This window comes from Rhyacophila brunnea, unplaced genomic scaffold (genome assembly GCF_057557595.1).
Source record: "Rhyacophila brunnea isolate RB1 unplaced genomic scaffold, BYU_Rbru_1.0 scaffold_13, whole genome shotgun sequence".
Classification (NCBI taxonomy): Eukaryota; Metazoa; Arthropoda; class Insecta; order Trichoptera; family Rhyacophilidae; genus Rhyacophila; species Rhyacophila brunnea.
In genome coordinates, this window is record NW_028232785.1 from 23,424,198 (window position 1) to 23,452,022 (window position 27,825).

Below are 27,825 nucleotides of genomic sequence, written 5' to 3' on the forward strand. Positions count from 1 at the left end.
CAACCAAATGCGTGGATAATTTTTCAATGTTGTCGGCGAAAACACCAATTAGGTACTTAAGACACTTAACTAGTGTCATAAACGTAATCCGATCCCGGCGGCATCGGTCTAGTTAACTGCTCGGTCAGATTTTATTGCTTAGGTTCGAAAATGTTGTTTTTAAACGATCGAAACATTAACAGTTTTGCTCGGTAGGTATACCCGAGAAGTAGCTCGTTATATACGTAAATAAATGTATGGAGAAAATCATAAACTAAAATATCAACGAATGTTTCCTCATTATATCTGAGATCTCGCTATTTCCATGATCGTAATAACCAAGTTCGACTGTATAATATAAAATAGGAATTCATGGTCTTAGATACATATTTGCAATAATGTAATAACCCAATGACGTTTCGTATTCTCTAGTGCGCATGAGCATTACAAAAAGTCATAATTAATTTGTTAGAATGCGCATGCGCATGTATAAGAGAAGTTGTGCAACTAATATACTCTGTTACAACATCAGTGGATCTTCCCGCGATACGTTACCGTGGCATAGATTCAAAATGCGTTAAGTAACCAAAGTGATAACTACTCGCGAATCACAGCGCGATTGGAATAAAGACGCAGAGGTAAATTGAAGGCTCAATAAATATTGTACCAGTCAATACTACAGACTCATTTAATCCTCAGCATCTCAATTATAGTACGGTTGGCAAAGGTTTGTAGTGTTCAAACCTGATGATCTTGGAGAGATGCGGTCTCGTCGGCGTCTCCCGGCGAGGTGGTCTGTTCACTGCCCGCACCGCCCGTCACTGAGTTTTCACGGCACGACGTCTCCAGCTCTGAAAAATGACACACATCAATAATCTTGATCGGTGGGCATTAATTTGTTTTATGGTTAGACCAAATTGTGATTGCAGTCATTCTTAGTCCCCACCTACTCAAAGACCAGATGATGAGCAAATACGAGTCATAAGACGACCGTGATTGCGAATAAGGCAGTTAGCTCAAATGATATGCAGCAAGCGGACATGGGCAAGTATGTTATAACTTTACCGTCGCTACCTTCAGTCACTTCAAGATAGCCGTCACGCGTGAGTAAGCTCAAGAACGAACTGGTACATGTTGCCCCACCACATTATACAAAGTGATTCAAAAGTAAACTCAAAACATATCTGTTCGACCTTCTTACGCTAAATCTGATACAGTTTGAGCAAACGTCGTGTCTATAACATCCATCCTGAACTTATCATCATCATTCATCACCCTCATATAATATCATCCATCCAAAAGTGTATCGTCCGTTTACCAGTGTGTGAGCGCGTGAACACCGAACCAGTTCCAGTGCGCGCCAGCCCTCTTAACATCAAAAGTCAGTGCCTGGTGTTATCGTGTACCCCCCCCCAGATATGTAAACCACCAATCCACCATATATACAGTCCACTGCTAAAAGCGCCACCAATTTATTTACAATATAAAATATGTCAGTCTAGACTAGGCTGACTAGTGCTAAATACTGATTCGAAGCTAAACTTTTCTTCAACATTTTGAAATTGAAGGGCTCTTAGGTAAATTTTGCCCTTAACCCTTGCCCCATTTTATTCACCATGCCAATTTTCATAATTTTAAACATAGCCACTGGATTATAATACAAATGAGCCGATCAATAAACAGTCTCAAATGTTTGACGAAATATCAAGAATGCTTTAAGCCTATGCGAAATAAAGGACTACCTATCCTAGACGATAAATCAACGGTTGAAACACTAAAGAGGCGATTACATTATGATCACGTCACGTGCTGTCACGTGAAAAATTTTGTCTATAATTTCGTCATACCGTAGAATATTTAGAACGATCACTATCTATATAAATTTAATGATGGAGAGTGCCAACTCTAATGTTTTATAATTTTGTATTATTATTCATTATTCATGGTAATTTCAATTAATTTTAAGTTTCTACATGTGCGTATGCTAAAATTACTTGCGATATAGCACCCGTAGATAATATTTTGAACAAAATCCAACCAGCAGACCATAGATAATAGACATAAACACCAGACACAGATAATAATTTAAAAGAAAATCAACAGAGAAAACCACTAAAAACAAAGAACACGCGATTTTGACATGAGTCGAAAATGTGTAGGACTGCAGAAAATAGAAAAAAAAATTCACTGACTAGTATAATGTAGATGTGATGTAGCGTGATATACGTGAGGTGACCTCATTGTTGTTCTGGCGATTTTGCTGATGTTGCTGACAATATTCGTTTAAAGGTTCAAAATGTGCTACGGGATGGGAACATATTTTAAATAGATACCAAGAAAAACGACTTTATACATTTTTTTCACGTAGCGGCAGCTTACTGTGACAGCACGTAACGCGATGATAATGTATTTGAAGCATAACTTAAATCTCATACAACGAATGAATCTACAATGCCGAATGAGTCAAGTAACTGCGACTCGACCGTACCTGATTCATCCTCTCTCAGTTCAGGAATGGCGGACCTGTCGCGAGCGGCTCCGGCCCTCCGCAGCTCGGCAATGACCCCGTGCAACTCGGTCAGCCGTTCTTCTGACGCTCTGCCCTGCGATGCCAGACAAGACCTGAGCCTCGAGCATTCGTTCTACAAAGAAAATCAATCGATCACTATCGCAACCTTTGAAGAAAAATGATAGATTGAATTGAAGGAATATTAATTATTTACATAAACCGACAAAAAACACGGTGTAAACCTGAATACTGAAGATACAAGATACATGAGAGTGAGCAAGTTGCGTAGATACGGTAATCAGATTACAGAAATACACATTCAATTCCCGGTTGTTATATTTTAATTTCTTGCGATTTCTTTCATTTATTATGTTCAATCCTAAGATCAGATGGACCTCCACCGAGTGGTGGTTGTTATTAACAGATTTCTAGCCACTTGCTCAACCTATTAGGTCCATACCACAGAGCAGATTAATAAATAGAATTCCGATAGGCTATACCCCAACCCTATTGCTCTACTGCTCCGTGGTCCTGCTCCGAGTGCCCACACCAAGCTCCGCTTCAACGCACTGGTCAGAATGACAGAGAGTGTTTAAGTTTATCCCATATTCTTCCACACTCGAGACCGGTTGCCTCTTACTCCACACTCATTTCAGTTCCCATTATTTCCAAGTTTCCTGGTCCTTATTCTGACTCCAAGCACATGTGTATCTACCAGACCCAGGATTCGAGCCTGGGACCTACGGCATTATATGCAGATGCGTAAGTAGCTCGGTCAGTATAGGCATTAAAAATGAGAAACTGGAGATAAATACCTGAGCCGTGCAGAGGGCGTCTCTGGCTGAATCTCTATCTCGCTGCGCTGCGTGCAACCTGGCCGAAAGCTCCAACACTTCGTTTTTCAGAGAAGATACCGCCGCAAGATGCAACTGGAAAAAATAATACATTTTATCAATATTACGATGTTCATCGAAAATCTCATCATGTTGCCAATGAAGAGACGCTACGTTGAGGAATAAACCAACATAACCACTGATAACTGCCTGTCATTGTCTTGGCACATATGCAAGAAAGCTGGACACTTTGAAGGTAAGTTCTCTAATAAGCGTCATGGTCACATAATGGGTAAATGAGAAATTAATGGAAACGGGTTTCAAATTTTGGTGCAACCGCAAGATGTTCAATAATTGATTTGACTGACCCAAGGTAACTTTATTCCTCGTCGTGTCTTTGTACTTGCCGCTCACATATAGATAAAGCATGAGGCTCAGAAATGGTACGCACGGTGCCTCCAGAGACACGTGACCGGCAGATACAAACGCAGCCAACCACCCGTGGTGATGCCCACCTATCAGTTGTTGCGACATGTTGCACTAACTGACGGTGTCATACGTGAAAATCTCTTTACATTAATTGTTCGGCAGTTTTGAATTCATCATCATCATCACGACAACCCGGTGTGGGTCTTGGCCTCCTCCAACAGCTCCCTCCACCTGTCCCTATCCAGTGTGGCCGCTTTCCAATTCGGTACCCCCAGAATACGGCAGTCACTGACAGCTCCATCCAACCAGCGAATCTTTGGTCTGCCTCTTCTTCTACGCCCTATTGGATTGCTGGACTACACATATTGTTTTGCAATTTGTGTATGGGTCAGAGTATGGACCTAATAGGTTGAGCAAGTGGCTGACATCCATTTCTCGTAAAAACAAAATCTGTTAATACAAACCTCCACCCTGTGGAGGCCCATATGATCCTATTAGGATCGGACATGGTTGAAGAGAAGAAAAGAGTATAGACGTATCCTCAAAATTGACGGACTGGTTGACAAATGTTGACGTTCTCAAAACAAATGGGAAATGACCGAGAAAATCTGCCTAGTATAACTACAGTACCTCGGCCACATTACGTGGAGACAAAAGTACAGCATTTACCAACATCCAAGGAAAGTTCAATGGTAAATGTAGCAGAGGACGATGTCGCATTTCATTGTGCAGCTGCTCCAGAGGATAAGAAGATGATAGAGCAAAGATCGTCGTGATAGAAGATAACCTCCATCAGGAGATGGCGCGATTAGAAGAAGATGGTTTATTGGCAAGGGTGTATTTGATGAATGAAAGGATATTTGGAAAGGAGCACATGTGTCTGTAAATCTTACATATTGCCCCTCCCCGGGCTGCGGTGGGCTGGTGACGGGCGGTGGCTGCAGAACACCAGCGTGAACATCACGCACTCCATTCCCTCCGGCGCCGTTTCCGTTCCCTCCGCCCGGACAGCACAGGTACCAGCTGCCGCTCCTCGTGACTCCCACGTTGCCGGGGTCCGGCTCGTCGTACCACCTGCAGGGCAGCTCCCCGTCGGAGGTCGTGTTGTTCGGACCGTTACCGATGATAAAATCCCCATTTCTCGCGCTCCTGTCGGGCATCGGGAAAGTCCCGGCCGTCGAATACGAGCTGACCCTCGGCTCGTCGTAAGTCACCGAGTCGCGGTGATGATTCTGATGTTTCTTCCTCGTCCTCACATTAAAGTCGATTTCGTCTTCTAGATCAAGATTTTTACCTAAATACGCTTTCGATCTATCGGCCAGAGCGACAGGACAGTGTCTCTGTTGGTAGATGGCCGTGGAGAGAAGAGGAGAATTTATCCCGTTGTCTTCGAAGGACGCGAAGAATCCGTCGACTTCCGGCAGACAGTCATCCTTCTCGAACGCGTCGACGAATTTACCTTTCTTCAATACGTCCAGTTCATCGTTGTCAGCCGTAATATGCTGATCTTCCTTCATGAGGTCGTGAGGTTTCTTCACGTCGCCCGAACCGTCATCCACATCACCGCGAGGAATTGAATCGTCAACGGCGAACACACTGACGATTCTCCCGGCTCGCTTATTGGACAAGTCGTCTCCGAGATCGAGCCTGAACCCGTGTCCCTGAGCGTTGAACATAACCTCATTTTGATCGCACTTTATTATTTCCCTGTCGTTATTCTTGACCAGATCGAAGTCAAGATCGCTTTCTCCATCACTGTTGCCGTTTCTGACCGGGACGTCGACGGCAATATTCCTCCTGGCGCCTTCATAGGTGTTGGTCCTGCGTCGCGGTCTGCAGTTTTCCAACGCCTGATTGGAGGCGTCCTCGTCGCGTCGGTTCGTGCTGTGTCTCCTGTGGACCCCGGGGACCTGTTGGCCCTTGTTGAGGTCGCCGTAGTAGTAGGGGCCCCGGGCCGCGGCGGGCCCCGACATCAGGGGGCCCGGCCCCCTTTTGCGGAGGCTCGATTGGATAACGTTCACTTCTTACTAAACTATCGAGCCGCGTGCGAAATAACGGCAACCGTTTGAAAGGTCACATGGTTTCTTTATGTTATAATACAGCTTCTCAAGTTGGATTGGCCGATTATTTTTTTATTATTTATTTTTGTTTATAAATAAATAATACGACTGATTCATGGTGACAATTTAGTATTCAAAAATATCCTAAATTATATCGAAAGAAAATATAAACATTAGTAAAATATGGGGTCCCGACAAAACCGCCCGGACATTGCCGGCAAAACAATTTTTATTTTTGAAACGTTTTTATTAGGTCGTATTCTTATTTGTCCGGTGGCTGTTTGTCCCGTACAAATCTTGCAATCGATTTTTAACTAACTTCCCGACTAGCTAGACATTTGAAACTTTTAGAATATATCAGAACACGATTTTTTAATACTTTTTTTTAGCCATCTTTAAGTAGAATTGAATTATTTTTTAGTTAATTCTGTTTTGTATGAAAAGTTATTTCGATACCATTATTGTTTGCTAGGGGGTCCTAGCAACTAAATTATTAATAATATATACGTGCGTTACTATGGAAATCAATATGGAATGACATTTGACACAGCGAAATAAACTTTTGTTAGTCATAAGTACGTATTTATTTTTATTGAACTAAGACTACGATTTGTTTACAGATGTTATTGGTTAGTTTTTAAAAAGTATATTTTCGGCGATACGACAAAATTGTGCACACTTTTTCATTCATACTTATTTGTTTTCGTTGGATTAAGAATAGATACATATTACACATATTGTTGATTCATTTTTTTAAAAAATCATTAAGCCCTGCCGAAACCAAACTATAATAGATAAATAATATTATTCTTCTATAAAATATTCAAAGTTATGTATGATTTAATTACATAATTTGAGATATTTTATAGATATACCAGTATTTTTTAAGTTTTATCGATTATGGCTTGGTGTTTTCGCAGGGTTTAATTGAATTTGAAAAACTAACCAACACTATCTGTAAATAATTGTAGTCTTATTTCAATGCAAGCGTACGACTGTTTAGTGTGCACTATTTATGGCGGATCTTAACAGCCTACCTCCACCCTTCGCCACTGCAATATAACTGAAGGATGGACACTATCGGATTAGGATTAAACACGTATTATCGGCAAATTAAAAAAAATGCACTTGTTTGATAGATTGGATATTTTTATAAAATGAGTGTCAGTGTATAAACCAAGAGCAGTTGTCAGAACGAAGGACAAAGTTAGAATGACGTATTCTTGACACGTGTCTAAGTTTATCCCATATTCTTCCACACTCGAGATCGGTTGCCTGTTACTCCACACCCGTTGAGTATTTCAGTTCCCATTAATTCTGTGTTGCCTGTGACAAATAGAAGTTTTTTACTAGACTTCGTAGAAATGATTTAGGTATATTATACTGTTAAAAATGGAAAAATGTTTGATGTGAATCACGATAATATAAAATACATGGCGCCGTCAAACGGAACAGTTTGAAAACCACTGGATTAATCCACTATGTAACAATGTTGGGTTTCACAGAATATACGGTGGGTTGCCTGCCTATCTATTTGTCAAAAGAGATACCGACCGCTTGCGTAAGATAAGATATAAATAATAAATTCAGTTTCGCGCCTTTTTCACTCGGAACACCCGCCATTTTGAGCGCTGCATTTCCGCCGGATGTCGCCTTATATTAAAATGGCTTCCTGTTCACGCTTATAATAAATCGACACGGGGAATCCGTACAAGGGATGAGAGCAAATGAAATATTATATCATAATAAATTAGATATTTTTTAAGATAATCGTATGAGTTTATGATTTAATTTAAACTTTAAACAGAGCTTCACGACCGGTATATCACAACACAACAGGTGCCACACGCTGCTCGCCGTGTCAACATATACACAGATGGCCGTATATCATTAAAATCAAATTCATGTCTTCAAAAACTACCGGAATACATAAGACAGAAAAAAATAAGTAGGTGGGTAAGTAAATAAAATTAGAAACACGATCATATCGCATATTATATTTATTAATGGATTTAAGTTTTGTACTATTCCATTTGAGTCGTTTTTTGCGGCCCGGGTTTCGCCTTTCGTCATCTTCAGGCACCGTGTACACTCACCAAAAGGCAAATACACACGGGCAGGTAGATAGGTACACGTCACTAACATAATGATTCGACCAGTGCGTATTTACCTTTTGGTGAGTGTACAGTGATTGAAGATGCCGAAAGGCGAATCCCGGGTCGCAAAAAACGACTCAAATGGAATAGTACAAAACTTAAATCCATTAATAAATATAATATGAGAATTTTCTGAATATACTTTATGTTTCGACTATTTATTTAAATTGATCCATGTACTATCTATATATACTGTACGAAAACATTTTCTTGGCTACGTGTTAAAACTTTGAACTAACATGTTCCGCCCATTTTTAACCGCAATTCCATTATAAGCTCCTTCCCATTTAGTAAACAAAAGCGCCTGGAAACGTAGCCAAGAAGATGTTTTCGTACAGTAGTGAAAACATTCCTCAATTTTACATAAGGAGTTTTAGCTTTAGGTCCAAATATATCAGGATCCATTTTGATGGACTTGATCCATAATCATTGTGAACCACCCATATATCTAAATTATTTTTTCATACAATTGAACATTATTAAATTGTGGTTTGGTTTAGGCAGGGTGTAATTGATTTTTAAAAACTAACCAACACCATCTGTAAATAATTGTAGTCTTATTTCAATGAAAACAAATACGTACGACTGACATAGTTTAGTGTGCACTATTTATGGCGGATATTTACAGCCTACCTCCACCCTTCGCCACTGCTGTATTTAATATTGTCAATCTCACACGGTAACCCAAGGTGATATCACCGGAACGGACGAAATTTATTAGCTTCGTAAACGGAAGGTTAAAAAAACACATAATAAGTAGGTATCGTGTATTTTTACAGTACGTACGTCGTTAGCATCGCTATAATATTATGACTTCGTGAATACTGTACAGCAGGGATCGCAAACCTTTTTACGTACGCATGCCAAAATTTCCCAAATATTATTTTCCGACTGTCTGACGTACCGAGCAGTTTTTTTATGGGAAAAATAGTTTTTAAAAATCCTATTTAAAAATGACGATGTTCTAGATACCACTCACAGAAAATAGCACGCATATAGCTCTATCACTTTTTTCAATTACGCCATACATTTCGGTAGACAAATTTTGATACTGTCTGCCAGAATTACTACTACTAGCTTTGTTTCTTATTTGGTGCAGCCATTTTTTATGGGTATAAATGAAATTGTTTGTTAGTGTATTAATTAGTTTGGTTCAAATTGACACCAGAATTGCTCCGATCAGATCAGGCATTCTCTCGCTACATTGGTCTCAAGAATTGTAAATCGATCAAAATTAAATGTTCGCGGCACGGCATCCCCGCCGCCTCATGAGGTTAATGCGATAATATTATGTACTTATATACATGACGCATCAAGCCTTAAGACCGACATAATATGCAATTATATATTTACATTAAACGTAATGCTTATTCATGAAGAGTATTTGCCTGCTATTTTTTACAACGTTTTTATTAGGTCGTATTCTTATTTGTCCGGTACAAATCTTGCAATCGATTTTTAACGAACTTCCCGACTAGCTAGACATTTGAAACTTTTAGAATATATCAGAACACGATGCCAATGCATTTTTTTTAAATACTTTTAGCCATCTTCAAGTAGAATTGAATTCATTTTCAGTTAATTCTGTTTTGTATGAAAAGTTATTTCGACACCATTATTGGTTGCTAGGGGGGTCTGGGGTCCTAGTAACTAAATTATTAATATATACGTGCGTTACTATGGAAATCAATATGACATGTCAAAATGACATTTCAGTATTATTTCTATCAAGTACAATTTTTTTTTGATCGTTTAAGCTAGTCAAGTCAAGTTTATGTGATTAAACAGAAAATTTTAAAACGTTGTATACAAAAAGTTCTTTTTATTTTGTAATTATTATACAATGCGATCTGTCATTTATTATTATCATAGATATTTTTTCTCATCAAACGCGTGCCATGCAAAATCATCTCGCGTACCATAGGTTCGCCACCACTGCTGTACAGTGTCAATACATTTGACATAATATTTTATATTCTGTAGTCTCGAGTCTTATCTTAATTGTTTAGCATTTCCTGAGAGCAACATGTTCTTATTTTACCTTATAAACGCTAGTATTTATTTAGTCTGATTAAAATAATCTTACTCGACAATTTTCGTCACAAGGGCCCTTTATCTGCATTAAAATCTTTATTTTTTTGTACATAGGCCTTTAGGCGTAAAACTCACTTAACGCAGCGAGTGGGGCGCTCGCGCAAAATTCCACAAGTAGCGCGTAAATCATCGAAAATACAACGTAATCAAATACGCCAGCGCACACTGGATTTGACGACGCATTGTGCCCGCCTGCCCCATGAGTCACCGTCGTGTGGCTTCTCAGCGGCACGAATTAACGAAAATACAACGTAGTCCATTTATTGAACACGGCAAGCAAAATCACGCTGCTGGAAGCGTCGTCGATAGACGGGCGAGAAGCCATTATTCAATAACAGTGAACTTATTGTTTAGTTATTGCGTGTCCGATATTTTGCTGGTAGAATGATGTCATCGTGAATATTAATTACAAGCCCCGAGAAATAATATAATATTTTTATTGCTTTGTTATGAGAGACGCTGATAATAATAATTATTTTGTGCTTCTTGGGCCCGTTATTACATAGGTGAAGGGTAATGCGCGGGTGGGAGGGAGCCTACCCAGTAGTGAGTGCACCGAGCGCCGCTTTGGTGGGCTTTATGCCTTACACATTTTAAAATTATTAATCACACATAGTGCCTTTTTCGGTACAAGTATTTTACCACGTTTTTCTTAGCTCGTATTCTTGTTTGTCCGGTGGTTGTTTATCTAGTACACATCTTGCAATCGATTTTTTAACTGACTTCCCGACTAGCTAGACATTTGAAACTTTTAGAATATATCAGAACACGATGCCAATGCATTCTCTTAATACTTTTAGTCATATTTAAGTAGAATTGAATTCATTTTCAGTTAATTCTGTTTTGTATGAAAAGTTATTTCGGAAGAAATCCGTAATCCAATCCACTATTATAGGTTGCTAAAGAGGTGGTCCCAGCAACTAAATTATTAATATATACGTGCGTTACTATGGAAATTAAAATGACATTTCAGTATCCTATATTTGTTTGTTTGTTGCAAAATAGCAAAAAAAAATGATTTGTTGACAATTATTGCCTTATTTGTCCTAAATTATTAATAAGTACATAGAATTGTCAAGATTATATCATTGAACAGAAAATTTAAAAACGTGGTATGTAAAAAGTTCTTTTTATCTTGTAAGTAATTATTTTAATTTTAAATCAAATTAGGTATTACTTAATTACTAACCAACGTCACGGATCACTCCAAGATATTTTTGTATTGTAACTTACTTGAACTTGCTAATAATTTTTAATTAACTATTTTTTTTATTCAACGAATAATTAACAAGATTTAAAAATGTAAAAACAATTAGTGTTACGAATAAAAAGCGAATGTGACATATTAGGCCTTTTAAAATACCTACTTTATTGTATTGATTTACTATATAAGGTAGAGTTAAGAGTGTTCGTTGTCAGTGTGTGTTTGCCTTTGGTGAGTTTACACGACGCCTGAAGATGCAGAAAGGCGAAACCCGGGTCGCGAGAAACGACTTAAATGGAATAGTACAGAGCTTGAATCCATTAGAATTTAAATTCAAATTCCATCAAGTACCTTCGGTCGAAAGTATTAATATTATTATAAAGATTATTTGAAAGACAGTTTTCTTTCTAAGCTATATTTGTAAACTCGTCAGACATTTACAATCATCCACAGGTAATTAATAAACAAATGCCAAAAGTTAAAAACCCTCCTCCTGTAAAATAGCATTTTGGTTAATTCGCCCTTTTTACAAAACAACGACAATATACATACTGGCAACATCGTGTAGATATTGTTACCTTCTTGTTCTTACGTTTAATTGAAGATTAGTTTACAAAATACACAACTGACCATTATTTTCTTTCGTAAATTGTGATTTCATTTTATGGATTTTTTTGCCTATAATGCACACAGATTGAAAAAAATGCGATGACACGCCTTACCACTATATGGAAGGATCGGGGAATTTCGATTGCCACAAAAATGATGCTTGTGCAAACATTAGTGTTCTCGATATTTCTATACGGAGTCGAGTCGTGGACCCTGAAGGCAAGAGAACGGAAGGCAATTGATGCCTTTGAGATGTGGTGATGGCGCCGAATGCTTTGCATTTCTTGGACGGAACACAGGACGAACCAGTCAATCACCCAGAGACTGAAGGTAAAGGAACGGCTCTCGACGATATGTCTGAGAAGAATTCTGCAGTTTTTTTGGACATATTGTCAGGCGCGGACCGGACAACCTGGAGAGACTGGTAGTTTTGGGTAGCCTCCAGGGAAGGCGAAGCAGAGGAAGAGCGTCTGCGCGATGGAGCGACCAAGTGAAAGAGCTGACTGGGGGCACCATCCATTCTGCCCTGAGAGAAGCAGAAGATCGAGAAGGTGGGAAAGTCTTGGTCGCTCAAAGGATGGCGAAATTTAAATGTTGTGACGTTGCAGACGTCACCAACGGGCTAATTAACAATCATAATTAGTGGAGAGGTTTTTCTCTCGCGGGCAACACTAAAATCCTGCGGTTGGCACTTCAAGCTTCCGGGTTGGATGAGTGGTGGGGGGATCGATGTCAGGCGATCGAATTTTGTTTGGATCTCCTTCCTTTTCTGGTTGACCCTTGGGAACGAGAGGACGTTGGGAGGAGCTATTCCCGCTTGGCAATTTGCCAAGCGGCTGTAAATACATTTCAATTTAATTTTTTTAGTATTAATTAATTTTAAGTTTTTGTTTTAATTATAACCTCACTCACATGTGGATATTTTGGTTTAAGTTTAAGTTAGTTGCTGAGAACTTATTGTGTTAAAATTTTAGTTTGCAGACGCTGATATTGTGTCTTTTGTATAACGTAAATATTTATGTATTATAACATCGTCGTTTGTGAACGGTGGTGATTTTTCTATGGCATCATGTCGCCATTTTTGTACCATTGACTTTTAATTACATTTTCTTTAAATACAGTGAGGTTAAACTATCACGGTGTTTCATTTAATTTAATTGTATCCCATAATATTATGTTTTTTTATGTTCTTTTCTTTCATAGAAAAGGCTTTGGCGTCCAATAGAGTCAAGTTTTCAGTGCTCGCAATTAACTCCTGCAGCGGTATGGTAAACGTTATCCATCGAATACCAATTGATTTCGATGGTCCTTTCCGTAACAGGATTGGAATTCATCAGAGAGATAGTGTGGAAACCCAGTACCCTGAGCTAGCGGTGCCTGTTATCCACATAGCTTGGATAACAGTGTTAAATGGTGGTCGGATGTTATTTTTCATTTAACAATGTGGTCACGATCCTCAGCCATGAGTGCACGACCAAGAAGAAGAAGAGAGTAGAGAAAAAAATTACGAACAAAAACACATTCATAACTCAAAACTGTAAAAATGTCACAAGTGCCCTTTTGATTTTGAGAGGACGATAATATTATGTAGGTATCTAAATAAGTACTTTAAAAACCTTGATTTCAATTTTAACTGCATTGTAAAATTGTGTTACGTAAAAAAATACAGTATTTGGTGCGAATGCATGAGATTTGATAATGTTACAGAGAAGTTAATGGGACAATAGTTCGAAATAACATGCTTTCCCTCTATACTAGCGAATTCAGATAGTAATCAGGGGGGTGGGCACACAATTTGAAAACGCAACTCATACATACAAACACCAGTGGCGGAACTGCATTGCGCAAGTGATTCTAAAGACATTTTAATCTAAAGAAAAATAGTCAGGTATCAAAAGTCATTTTATACCATGTGAAAATCGTTCTGCATTTCTAACCAATCAGGAAGCTCTATTTCCCCATTAGTATGCTGTGTGTCTTCAGCTTTAAGCGTCAATTACATTGAGCTACTTTACGAGCTGTTTGTTGGCGAATTTAATAGCGGGCGATTCAGCTACTGCGATTATGATGATGGCACACAAAATTTTCCATTCGCTGAGAAGCCACAAGCCAGCGACTATTTTGACAGAACGTAGTTCGTTTTTTACCGGGAGGTTGCTACTGCGCTCTACTGCGCAGACGCAGTAGGCCCACACGCCGGCGTGTAGTGTGTAAAGTTGGCCGGCTTTCAACTTTTCTTGGTAGAGTGTTCACAATCTGCTTGTTAGCTTGTTCGATGATTACACTGGGCGACTTTACAGGCAGATTGTAAATTCGCCAACAAACAGCTCGTAAAGTAGCTCAATGTAATTGACGCTTTAGGAGTATTATACTATAGGTATATACATATTTTAAAAAAATCGACTCACTCATTAATATTGAAGGGAGTTCAATACCCTTTTGCTCAACAGTGCTCTGGTGGTTGTTTGCGATTATCTCGAAACTCGATTTTTTGAATATTTGTGCTATGACTCTTTTTCTGACCATAATAGGATCATATGGGCCTCCACGGAGTGGAGGTTTGTATTACTTAACAGATTTTGTTTTTACGAGAAATGGATGTCAGCCACTTGCTCAACATATTAGGCCCAACTCTGACTCATACACGATTTTTATTGAAAAACAATATGACGTGTATTTGCCAGATTCGAATCTGGGACCCAAAACACTATAGGCCGACGCTTAAGCCGCGCGGCCATCGCGGGTTTATGACTTTAGGCAACTCTATTAATCTTCTTTTTTTCAGTACTTTGCACTCCCATCAAATTCTACCACGAAATCCACCGGCCACCACTGCTTGTCACGATACTCACAATAAATCAGGAAATGACGATACCCAATAGTTGGTTACGCCCCTTGCAAACAATGGGGCCATTTTATTGGAAGGAGGCCACGGAATCGGGTGCACGCTTCGCCCGACTTCTTGGAGCGTCTTGGGAATGGAGCGCGATCGATCCGCGGCGCCCTTGACCGCTATCCAACGCGCGAAGCCTTTAGCAGAGCTACTTACATGGACTTGCCACAAACACGGCGGCGATAAGACCCCCTATGCATTTACGAGTCTAGCAACACTGAGATAGGTAATCATCTAAACGTTACCCCACGGAACAGATAATAAATAGAATTCCGATAGGCTATATTCCAGTGGCGAGGGGTGGTGGTAGGACTGGTAGAATGTTAAGATTCGACATAAATAGTGCACACTAAACTTTTTCAATCATACTTATTTATTTTCACTGAACTATACAATATGTGGATGGTGCTGGTGAGTTTTAAAAAAATCAATTAAACCATGCCAAAACCAAACCATAATAGTTTATGTATGCTATGCACCGCGATTTCCTAACTATCGACTCGTGTGGCACCAGACGACATGACGTAATTGTGACGTCAGCCAATACACGCTCGAGGCATGCCGCCCAGCGCACAGTGCTCACCATAGATATTAATACGATGAAACACCTATATGTGTATGGTGACAATGAATAGCGCCACTGTCTGCGTAGCGTTATTTTCTCGAATGCTATTATCACTCCGGTAGTACGTCACAATGATGTCATATGACGTCATGTCGACCGGGCAGCTGGCACTCGCAAGTTCTAACATAGGGGGCATGGGCGATCCGACAAAAATAGTGCACACTTTTTCAGTCATATTTTTTATATTATGTTCTCGTTGAATTGAATCTACATATTACAGATGGTATTACTTAGTTTATTTTTTAAATTCATTAAGCCCTGCCTACGGTGGCCGCGCGGCATAAGCGTTGGACTACAAAGCCGTGGGTCCCAGGTTCGAATCCTGGGTCTGGCAAGTACAAAAATTGTTTTTCAATTTGTGTGTGTCAGGGTATGGACCTAATAGGTTGAGCAAGTGGCTGACATCCATTTCTCGTAAAAAACAAAATCTGTCAATACAAACCTCCACTCTGTGGAGGCCCATATGATCCTATCAGGATCGGACATGGTCGAAAAAAAAAAAAAAAAAAAAAAAAAAACAAACCATCATCGATTAAAATATTCTTCTATCTAAGAAATATTCAAAATTATGTATATTTTAATTGGATAATTTTAGATATTTTATAGATAAATGAATATTTTTTTACTATTATCTACTATGGCTTGGATTATGCAGGGTTTAATTGAATTTTAAAAACTAACAAACGCCATCAACTCATTGCAGTCTTAGGGCGCAGACACACGTCCACTGCAATACCGTGTGTCTGTACCTTAGTTTAATGAAAGCAAATTTGTTTGACTGACAAAGTTTGGTTGTGCACTATTTATGTCGGATCTTAACAGCCTACCCCCACCCTTCGCCAAAGCTATATTCAATACTCTACATTTTGATGCAGGGTTTTGAATGTGTGAGTGTCCTACGAAAATAAAACACGCATTATGCACGTGCAAAAGTGTGTGTATTGCACACAATGAGAGAGTAGTTTGTCAGTATTCGACGTATGACGTATGTTTATCCCGGATTTTGGCTTACTCGAGATCGGTTACCTGATACTCCTTACCAGTTAGGTATTTCAGTTCCCATTATTTCTGAGTTCCCTGTTTTACCCATTTCTCAATCTTATCGTATTTAGTGACTCAAAACCGCACTGGCAAAGCACATTGGCAAGGATCTGATGGTCCTGCCCGGCACCATTTTTTTTCAAACATATTTTCTAATATGTATCTACATAATTATTATAGAAATAACATAATTTTGAAAAACCTCAGAAACACACATATGTATTAGAAATTAGAAATTAGAAATTCACTTTCCGGACGAGTGATTTGGCCTTTAAGCTAAATACGTGGCTAGCGCCCAGACGACTGTTACAATTAAGCAGTAGCGAAGGGTGAAGTTAGGCTGTATCCGCCATAAATAATGCACATTAATCTTTATTAGTCATACGCATTTGTTTTTATTGAACTGTAGCCTTATTTCAATGAAAACTAATAGGTATGCCTGACAAAGGTTACTGTGTACTATTTAATGCGGATCTTAACAGCCTACCTCCACCCTTCGCCGCTGCAATTAACTTAGTAATGTCATTTACCTTAATTGATCACAAAGCAGATTGCGAATCTGTATGGCGAAATTTGAAGAAGGTACCTACCTCAGTTTGAACGTAAATATAAGAAATAATTCGAATGAATCATAGACGGATCAATAGCTCATTTTTTCTAATATGTATGTTTCTGAGGCTTTTCCAAATTATATAGTCTACAATAAAGAATCAAACATTCTTAAAGCTTCGTGTATATTCAATATTAAATAAAAAAAAAATATAACATAGTATTTAATTAGTATGTTTAAGACTTTATGAGGCGTTTCCATATTATATGTCAATTATTACAAATTGGCTGTTGTAGAACACCCATTTTTAGAACGACAATTTGAAAACCACTGTCGAAACAGACCTGTTAATTACAATGTGCCACTTTACTTGAAAAAATGTGCAATCATAAGATGACCATAATAGTATGGGCCTTTACAGAGTGGATGTTGTATTAAATTGACATATTTTTGTTTTCATGAGACGTGGATGTTAGCCACTTGCTCAACCTATTCCACGTCCATACTCTGGTCCAAGCACACACTGAAAAATAAGATGTGAATTTGCCGGAACCGAGATTCGAGACCCACGGCCATATTGGGCGTCGAATGAAAAATGTTACCATTACAAAAAAATAACTTAACTTCGGACAGGATAAGTACGGCAAAAAATGAGACAAGGGTGGGTTTGAAAACACCACAATTTATAAATGAATTAATAATCAACATGGCTGCGACAGAAAAAGGACAACAACACCTCCATTCGCCGAATGCATAGTTGATGTGATTGAATTCGGCTACAGTTCGCTATATAGAGAACAGTGGCGAAGGGTGGATGTAGGCTGTTAATTTCCGACATAAATAGTGCACACAAAACTTCGTCAGTCATATAAGTCATACGTATTTGTTTTCATTTAAGTAGGTACTACAAATTGCAGATTTTGTTGGTTAGTTTTTAAAATTCAATTAAACCCTGCACAAACCAAGCTATGATAGATAACACTCAAAAATATACATATATATATAGGTTTAAAAGAATACTATTTTATGTAACAAAAATACATAACGGCCCACATGCTCAGCGTACGTCAAAATGAAGATTTTATGCTATTTTCAGAGCATGATCCTGGACATTCCTTAAACGTTGTAGATAATCTATTTATATAATTTTGAAGCGTTATTATATTTTATATTTATTTTAAACATTTGATGACTGCATAAAGTATTTTTATTACATAAAATAGTATTCTTTTAAACCTCTCGCTCTAATGTTTTAGAATATAGTCATATTTCAGTACATAAATGTGCAGTGGTGTTAAGATTTTTTACATTTATTAATTTTTAAACGCATTTATAAAACCATCAGTATAATTTATATCGACATGAATATAGTGAAATATTTACGATAAAAAATTATATTGATAATCTCTGTGATCCCAAATTTGACAAGAATTAGGCATTTTATTATTCAAAAAATGGGGAAGATTTACACATTTGAAGATAATTCTAAAGACACTGATTATAAGCTATGTCTTTGACCATTCAAGTTTGATAAACATCCCACGAATAATGATTGTTTTATAATTTAAATATATATTTAAGTATAAAGTAATAAAAATACTTTATGCAGTTATCAAATGTTTATAATAAATATAAAGGATAATAAGGCTTCAAAATTATGTAAATAGACTATCTACAACGTTTAATGAATGTCCAGGATCATGCTTTGAAAATACAATAAAAGCTCAATTTTGACCTACGCGGCGCACGTCCCCCCTCAATGGATTTTAAAAAAACTAACCAAAACCATTATTTGTAATAAGTATTCTTAATTCGGCGAAAACAAAGCTAAGTATGACTGAAAAGGTGTGCACTTTTTTTGTCGGATCGCCCATAGCATACCCAGACTATGATGATTGATTTAGGCAGGGTTTAATTGAATTTTAAAAACTAACCAGCATCATTTGCAATTTGTATCTATTAATAGTTCAATCAAAACAATAATAAGTATTACTGAAAGTGTTGTACTGTCGGATCTTAAGTGCCTACCTCCACTCCTCGCCACTGATAGAGAAAGTGCTAGCGTTAATTTTAAGCTAAGGTCTGCCGACGTTTCGAATGCATACAACAGCTCTCTCTTAGATAGTATTCTTAAAATTATTCTGCAGTTTGATGTCAGATAAAAAAGTAGTAACAACTCCAGAAAGCGCGCGAACTTTAGTGACAAGTCAACGTCAGTTTGACTTCCTCCGGAGCCAGTCCAGAGTACCGACAGCGGCGATTTTATTTGACGCAGATGGTGTAATCGATTTGTCAGAAGACTTAAAGAGAGGCCTTGAAACAACACAAACATCGACTTCGTCAAACCAACCCACCCCGCACCACACTCGGTCTTAATAATTGAGCGTATCACAAGGCCCTACGTTTAGATGTGAAGCATCAGCAGTTTTTACTCCTGAGAATATCTCAAGACTGAGATCGCTACGCACTCAAGTATGGTTCGACTGAATTTACAAAGACTTTTTAATTAAAAGTGCCCATGGAAGAGAGGAGCACGTGAAGAAATATTCACATCCACAATAAGACGCTGCATTTTTTCAAACGAAACAAAATTGGCCTTTGTGGCGACCAGGTTGGACGGCCCGATTGGCCCAACACTAAACTTGTCACGGGTCGAACTGACTTGAGCATCTTTTCCCTTTCGGAGCAAATTCTCGAACATTTCGAGATGATGTGGTATGCATCCTGTAGTTCTCCTCCACGTAGACATGTTGGTCGGAAACAGTTCAAAGCAGTCATACAATTATTAAATTATATAAAAATCTCCCGTACCACAGTTCACCGTGAGCTGTGAACAGATGGCCGTATCGCAGTCTCGAAAGGATTTGATGAGCGGTGTCAAAATTAATCTAACCATCCCGTGATACTCAAGTTATCGCCAAAATTAAGGTTACATGTAAATTGTACGTAAAACATTTCACCGTGGCACAGTTCGCCGTGAGCTTTCTTATCGGAAAGAGATGGCCGTATACTATACGGTCTCTAATTTTATGAGATTCAATATGAAAATTAATTCAATATTCATAGCTGATTTTGGCAAAGTTCATGAATTCAAGAATGAAAACCTAACCAAACATAACCTAACAAATAATCCAGTATATCGGCTATTTTCAAAAACTGTTTGCTGCTGGCTTCATGTAAAGTGTAAACCGACGAGAGCCGTATTTATTTAGACATGAATTTTATGTCAGTAGGTACTATACGACCCAAAGAGGTTGTACGGTCTTTAATATACGGCCATATATTTCCGATATAACATTTCATGGTGAAGTGTGATACGGCGAACTGCATACGTACAAGTTTCCGGACACGCAAAATTAAACCAAAGATAGTAGGTAGGTACCTCAAATAGAAACGGACTGCACACATAGCTCGAAGAGGTGAAACTCGCTGGACAAATCTTGCCATCCATTAGTATCCAATAGATAATTATAAAACATTTGTAAAGGTAGCATGGCCCCCACAAGGGGGGGGAGCTGACAGGGATCTAGCCTGGGGGCCCGAGCTCAGGAGGGACCCGGCGTGACAACTCGACCAAATAAGTGATAAACACAATTATCACAAATTTGCTCTAATAGCAAAAAAATGGCGCTATTCTCCTTCAATAATGTTATTATTTTAAATTATGTGTTGGACGATGCAATTTTTAATTGTGTATCGATACCCGACAACTCCATAATTCAAATGGATGTAGGTGCATATTGAAATACACAAAAAATACTTGCTATATTATTAATTTTACCGCAAACACCATTTGGAAGACGCTACTGTAGAGCATCACACTCCCTTTATCCTTAGAGATAGGTAGGGGGCCCTCCAAAGATCCTAGCCTGGGTCCCGCTTCAGGATGTGGGGGCCATGAAAGGTAGATATAAGTTCTGAGGAAGTACGTAATAATGCAATGTAAATAACTGAAATGAGTGGAATTAGCTTGTAGATGTATTCAGCAGTGGAGAAAACTCAAGCTGATGTTAACGTAATCACAAAACACAATGGATTCGGCGTGTGCCCCGTGCGAAGAACGGGCGCGACGTATTGTACTGCATAATAGAGAGTGTACCGTATGGATTCGCTGAATAAAGAAGGACTTCATGAAAATGTAATATGAATCGGTCAAGGGTGGGCGAATCGATACCCCTTCGACAAATATGTGGAAATTGTACCCTCCCACAGTGTGTATAGGTACATATACCTAGTGTTGGCTTGTATGTACCTAACTAGAAAAAAAAATAACCGAATGTGGATACTAGAACAGAACAGGCCAATATACCTACACAATATTATGTCATACAAAACAATATTATTTGAAACTGCATATGGTTCGATATTATGATGTCTCAATCCATTTCTATGGTGGTTTCGTTTCTGGACGATTTGTGGACGAACAAAAATACCTAACGGATATGGAGTGACATGCAACCGATCTCGAGTGTGGAAGAATATGGGATAAACTTAAACACGTGTCAAGAATACGTTATTCTAAGCTTGTCCTTCGTTATGAGAACTGCTCTCGGTTTTTATGCACTTTAGCTACGTATTTTTTTCGACTTATACGAGGTATAAATGAGAACTCTGCCATTCTGGATAGTGTTGACTTGTGTGTCCCTGATAACCATCTTAGAAATAGGGAGCACCAGTTGTTTAGTTCCCCAAGGTGCAGAACCAACCTGGCCCTGGTGATGCCAATTGGGAGGGCGATAACTATGTTCAACCAAATTCCTTCGGGTGTTGATATATTCCACATGCGTGAGGGTGAGTTTAGGTGGACGCTATTTTATAAATTATTAAACTAGGGTCTCGTTAATAAACTCGTTGTACTTCTATGAACTTCTACAATATGTATAATTGTTTTTTCACTATATTGCAGCGATGTTACCAGACCGATTTACACGCTACACGGCTCAACTCAGGCAATACATTGTGCTTCAACGAATTCTTTAAGACGGTACTTCAGTGAAACGGCAAATAATTTTCAACTACAGGGGCCTTATGTTGTAACTTGCGAGTTGAAGTCGCCCGGTCGACATAACGTCATATGACATCATTGTGACGTACTACCGGAGTGATAATAGCATTCGAGAAATTAACGCTACTCAAATACTGGCGTTATTCATTGTCCCCATACACAAATAAGTGTTTCAGCATAATAATACCTATAGTGAGCCGTGTGCTTGGGCAGCTCGCCTCGATGCGCGTATTGAGCTTACATCACAATGACGTCATGTCGTCGGGTGACTTCATGTCACAAGTTATAACATAGGGCACCAGGTGTGACGAAATTTCGGACTGGCTGGTAATCAGAGAGCGAAAGTCGAGCTGTGAATAGGTCAATTTGTTTTGTGATGACGACGGGGGAATTAACTCTTAAATCGTGTAAAGATGACTAAAAAACGTTACCCATTTACATGAAAAAGAAAACATGTCAATGAATATATCATTATTATTAGTGATAGAGTAATAAATATAACATTAAATGGACGCATGATGACAAATTATGTTTTGTTCTGCACGCGTCATTTGCACAATCTTCGCGTCGCACAGTCACGATCGTTTTAGACCGTGCCCCAGCTGAAGTATAGCCTTAATTCCCAAATTTTATAATTAAACTGCCGTTCTTAATCGATCTAAAAAAAAGCATATGTTATTAACGCAGTACTAAGGTTGCTCACCCATTTATAATCGTTTTCAACTCTAGTTATCATGACTGGCACAAACATGCTTCCTAAGAAATAAACCAACTGTTCAAATAAAAAAAAACATAGGTAGGTATAAGTAACTTCTTTGATAAGTAACCTACCTACCTATGTAGGTAACTATCATTTACATCAGTGCTCCGCAACCGGTGTGCCGCGAGACGACGCTAGGTGTGCCGCGGTGCATCGCTTCAAAAAAAAAAAACACAAATAATTTTGTATACTATACAATATTTTTTTTATACTACTTACTAATGCTTCAAATACACTATATGACGATCGGTCACATATATGTCGAAAAACCCGTTTCTTATGTTGGCGTCCTGTGTCACAGGGTGTCACAGAGTGTAAATACGATGTCATAGCTGTCATACAATATGTATGTATAAATGTCGGAATGCAGTGACGTCCCTAGACAAAATGCCGCCCCATTATTGTATAAAATATTTTTTATCATCCGTGTTCGTTTCGTTTCTGGTCACCAAGGACGTCGAAGGGAAACGGAAGTAAACTAGACATCACGAACCAATACAGCCCTGTTAAACGTTTTATGTTAATTAATGCATTTTGTTTCCAACCAGTGAGCTGATTTTTTTGAATGAAAGATATTTTCGTTATTTAGTACTCAGTTTAGGTAGCTATTTATATATATCGCTCATGAGAAAACAATACCTCGTATGCCACAAAACACGAGATGAAGGAAACTCTTTCTAGCCACTATCAAGGCGTAAAAATTCTTAATTTTTTGTATATCACAACTACGAAAAATACGTAATAAATTTGATGGAATCATAGAGAATATTCATATTTTTTCATCTCATCCACAAAAAGTGTCATGTGGCATACGAGGTATTGCTTTCTCATGAGCGATATACCAAAAGATTCTCCTCGATTTGTCGCCCTTCGAGTAACTGCCGCCCCCAAGCGACGCTCAATCTGCCTACCCCCACGGACGTCACTGTCGGAATGGCATAGATTTGATCATAGACACTAAAACGCTCTTAGCATATATGTGCCCGATCGTCATATAGTCTATTTGAACCTTTAATAGCCAAATTTGCGTATATGTCTTGTAATATATTTGAGAATGAAAATATATTGACGTGCTCTGATAAATTAGAAGGAGTTAAGATCTCTGCAAATGTACCAAAGGACCTACCAGACCACCATTGAAAACAAATAATTAATTTTGGATCCGTCTCAAAAACATTCAACTTTTCTGTGAAAGAAATTTAATCATTACTTTTAATACGACTGTATTCGAACCCCTTTTGCAACCAATGCCAAAAATTTTGTAGAAGCGCTTCCGCTATAAATTCGAAGGGAATTGAGAAACGACGGGATGCTAAAACTGAATTTCGCCGATGTTCCGTTGGGAGATTCGGATTTCCGACAAGGCTATCGTAGTTCAGCTCCCATTTTCTACGACATATCTAGTAGTTTTTATATTGATAATACAAATACATGGAAATATGTACTTATATTCAGTTTTTCGTCGTGTGTTATGTTGTTTGTATATTTAATTATTCATCAAATAAAAAAACATAAATTAATGTAATTTTGGTGCATGATCCCCACAAGGGGGGGCTGACAGGACTCTAACCTGGGGACCCAGGCTCAGGGGGGGGGGGGCGGCGTGGCAGGTCAACAGATAAGTGATATAAAAAGAAATTAAAAATGTGCCGCAATAGTAAAAAAAGTCGCCATACTTAACAAATAATTATTATTCTTAGACCGACAACTAACCATAATTCGAATGGATGTATTAATAAATACAAAAAAAATGCTAAGCATACAGTCAATACCATTAATTTTCCGTCGATCACCATTTAAAAATCACTATTTTAGAGTATGTGGGGGTCCATGTTTTGGAGTATGAATTGTTTTACGTGTGGTATGGCGCGGTATTTTGGGAAGACCTTTAGTGTGCCGTGGGTGAGAAAAGGTTGCGGAGCACTGATTTACATTATAGTGCAAAACATATTTACTAATACAACAATATTAAGTAAACTTACCTAACTGATATCTCTGCATTACTAAGATATAAAATACGTCACCAGTGAAAAATTCCTATCTATGTATTAAACGTTTTTATTAGCTCGTTTTCTTGTTTGTCCGGTGGTTGTTTGTTCAGTACAAATCTTGCATTCGATTTTTAACTAACTTCCCGACTAGCTAGATATTTGAAACTTTTAGAATACATCAGAACACGATGTCAATGCATTTTTTATTAATACGTTTAGCCATCTTTAAGCAGAATTGAATTCATTTTCAGTTAATTCTGTTTTGTATGGAAAGTTATTTCAGAAAAATCCGTAAAAAGTAAAATACTATTATTGGTTGCTAAGAGGGTGGTCCTAGCAACTAAATTATAAATATATACGTGCGTTACTATGGAAGTCAAAATGAAATGTCAAAATGACATTTCAGTATTCTATATTTTGTTTGTTTGATTGTTTTTTATTTACTTCATATCAAGGACAAGTTTGAGCATATTAAGCATAATAGTTCAACAGAAAATTTAAAAACGTTGTATATAAAAAGTTCTTTTTATCTTGCAATTATTTGATATTATGTTTATTTTATATACAATGACAACTTGATTTTAACCGTATGGTCCCAATATTGAAGCTTGATTTTATATAATTAAAAAGGATTTCAAGTTATACACATTTATATTTTTATAAAAATCGATGTTTTTTAAAATAAATATAAAAAAATATTTAAACTATGAATTAGTTAAAAGTATATTAATGACATTATAGAAACTACTTATGTTAGTTTTATGTATTTGTTTTTATTGAACCAAAACTACAATTTATAGATGGTGTTGGTAACTTTTTAAAAATCAATTAAGCGCTTCCTAAACCAAACCATAATAGTTGTGGTATGTTATGGGCGATCCGATAAACTAGTGCACACTTTTTCAGTCATACTAAACTTATCGTTGAATTAAGAATACATCTTGCAGATGGTGTTGGTTGATTTTTTTAAATGCATTAAGCCGTGCCTATACCAAACCATAATCGATAAAAAAATATTCTTCTATCTATAAAATATTCAAAATTATGTATGGTTTAAATGGCATAATTTTTGATATTTTATAGATAGAAGAATATTTTTTAATATACCTAATCTATTATGGTTTGGTTAGGCAGGGTTTAATTGAATTTTAAAAACTAACCAACACAACCTGTAAATTGTAGTCTTAATTCAATGAAAACAAATATGTATGACTGACAAAGTTTAGTGTGCACTATTTATGACAAATCTTAACAGCCTACCTCCACCCTTCGCCACTGTTCAAGGCCAACAGCCGCCGTTCAGAATTCATCTCTTTGGATACACCGCTGGATAGAGCCGTCCGATTTGGGCATGTGAGTGAATATTCATTTAAGTCAGTGATACACAACATTTTCAGTAGGATCCAATGTAACTTAATGATTTTCTAATAATTGTTCGCAGGCCGCAGTGTACACGTTAGCAGCGAGGATAATAATGATATTATTCTAACCAGCGCATCTATTCTATACACAAGGCTGCTATCGAGGGTAGCTAATTATATTTATGTAATGAGGCGGTCAATTGTTACAATAAATTATCCGCCTGAACCAGTGGTTCTCACGTGAAATTTAACTGTGGCCGCACAATTGACATTGAGAGTTCCATGGAAACGTCTGGTGGCCGCAACAAATTTAACTTTTTCTGTGATTGAAAAAATAAAGCTAAATTTTATTAAAGTAAAAAAAAGTAAATAAAAATTACTAAAAAATCAATTTATTTATAGACAAGTCCATTTAATAAAAGACATTTTAACATTTTAGTACTTACATATCTATTTATTTAAAAATAATGCAAATGGAAATTCTTCAATACTCCTTTTTTTCCAATGCGAGCCGCATGGCTGCTTCTAAGTTTACATTACTGTCAACTGGCTTAGATATTTGTTTTTTATGAAGTGCATTCAATGACATTAATATGGACAAAGCATCTGGAAAAATAAATGACGCTCACTTTTTTGTCGGGTCTGCCGAATGGCATAATTCATATATTAATATCAATATCGCTCGCTCAAATGATCATTGACACTAGAAACACTGTTCTAATGCCATTACAATAAAGGTGATATTGCTATAAATTCCCGTCTAATAAAATACGTCATGTGCGAATGTCGCTATGCGCGAATTTACTTGCTAGCATCTGTACTGAGTGCGCTGTCCATTAATAATGTCATTGAGTGCATTACACTGAATGATCTTTCACAGTATACTGTAGTAGGAAAAATCGTATAAAGTAGTAGGATCATTTGAGCGTGGAAAGAAATTTAAGACAAGTCATGTGTCACAAGTCACCAATTTCATAATTTTATAAATAAATTTTTGAAATATTATTCTGTAAAGCGCTGGTGGCCCGCACACGAGAACCACTGTCCTAGACCGTCTTGGAGACGCCGTGCAGAAGGCATAATCGGTCGCATATTTCGCTTGGTCTGTTGGCCGCAAATGATGGCATGGAGTGCCCCCCGCGACGCGGGGTTGTGTGCCACTGATTTAAGTATACGAATTATTATGCTTAGTATGTACGTGGGTGGGCTTCTAAATTGCGCTAAAACTACCAAACACACACACACATTAAATTAACAACCATTGTGTGACAAAAATAAAATTCGCATGCCCATCTAAGTAGGTGTATATTCATTGGGATTACCTATTAGTTAATTTTAAAAAATTTAAAAGACTATTGAATGATGATTACTCTAATAGTAAGTATTTATTGTATTCAATGCCTTGTGATATAGGTATAAAAAGGCTATACCTCAGCTGAGGCATGGTCTAAAAAGATCGTGACCAGGCGATGCGCGGATTGCGGGTCGCGGGTGCAAATGACGCAAACCGAACGAAATATAATTTATTATAAAAGTTCAACATGCGTCCTTTTTATGTTATGTTTATTATTATATTCGTAATAATATCTAATAGTATATTCATTGATATGTTTTCTTTTTCAATTACATGCGGAACGTTTTTTAGTCATCTTTACACGATTTAAGAATATTTTCATCCGACTCCATCACAAAAGAAATTGACGTGCGAACAGGTCGACTAAATCTC

General features: G+C 37.7%; 1 protein-coding gene across 3 annotated transcripts in view; it reads right to left on the minus strand.

The window, feature by feature from the left end:
• The window catches only part of LOC147076981 (colorectal mutant cancer protein), a 70,179-nt gene that overhangs the window by 26,380 nt on the left and 15,974 nt on the right, over positions 1–27,825 (minus strand). For 2 of the 3 annotated variants that reach the window (XM_085940592.1, XM_085940593.1), the window contains exons 1-4: positions 4,644–5,866; positions 3,304–3,417; positions 2,468–2,621; positions 724–830 (exon numbers count right to left, since the gene is read on the minus strand). In XM_085940592.1, coding sequence (XP_085796718.1) covers positions 724–830; positions 2,468–2,621; positions 3,304–3,417; positions 4,644–5,723 — 1,455 coding nt within the window. In that variant the 5' untranslated portion in view covers positions 5,724–5,866. Of the gene's footprint in view, positions 1–723; positions 831–2,467; positions 2,622–3,303; positions 3,418–4,643; positions 5,867–27,825 lie in introns of those variants that run through there. The other variant, XM_085940594.1, reaches the window with a different exon arrangement.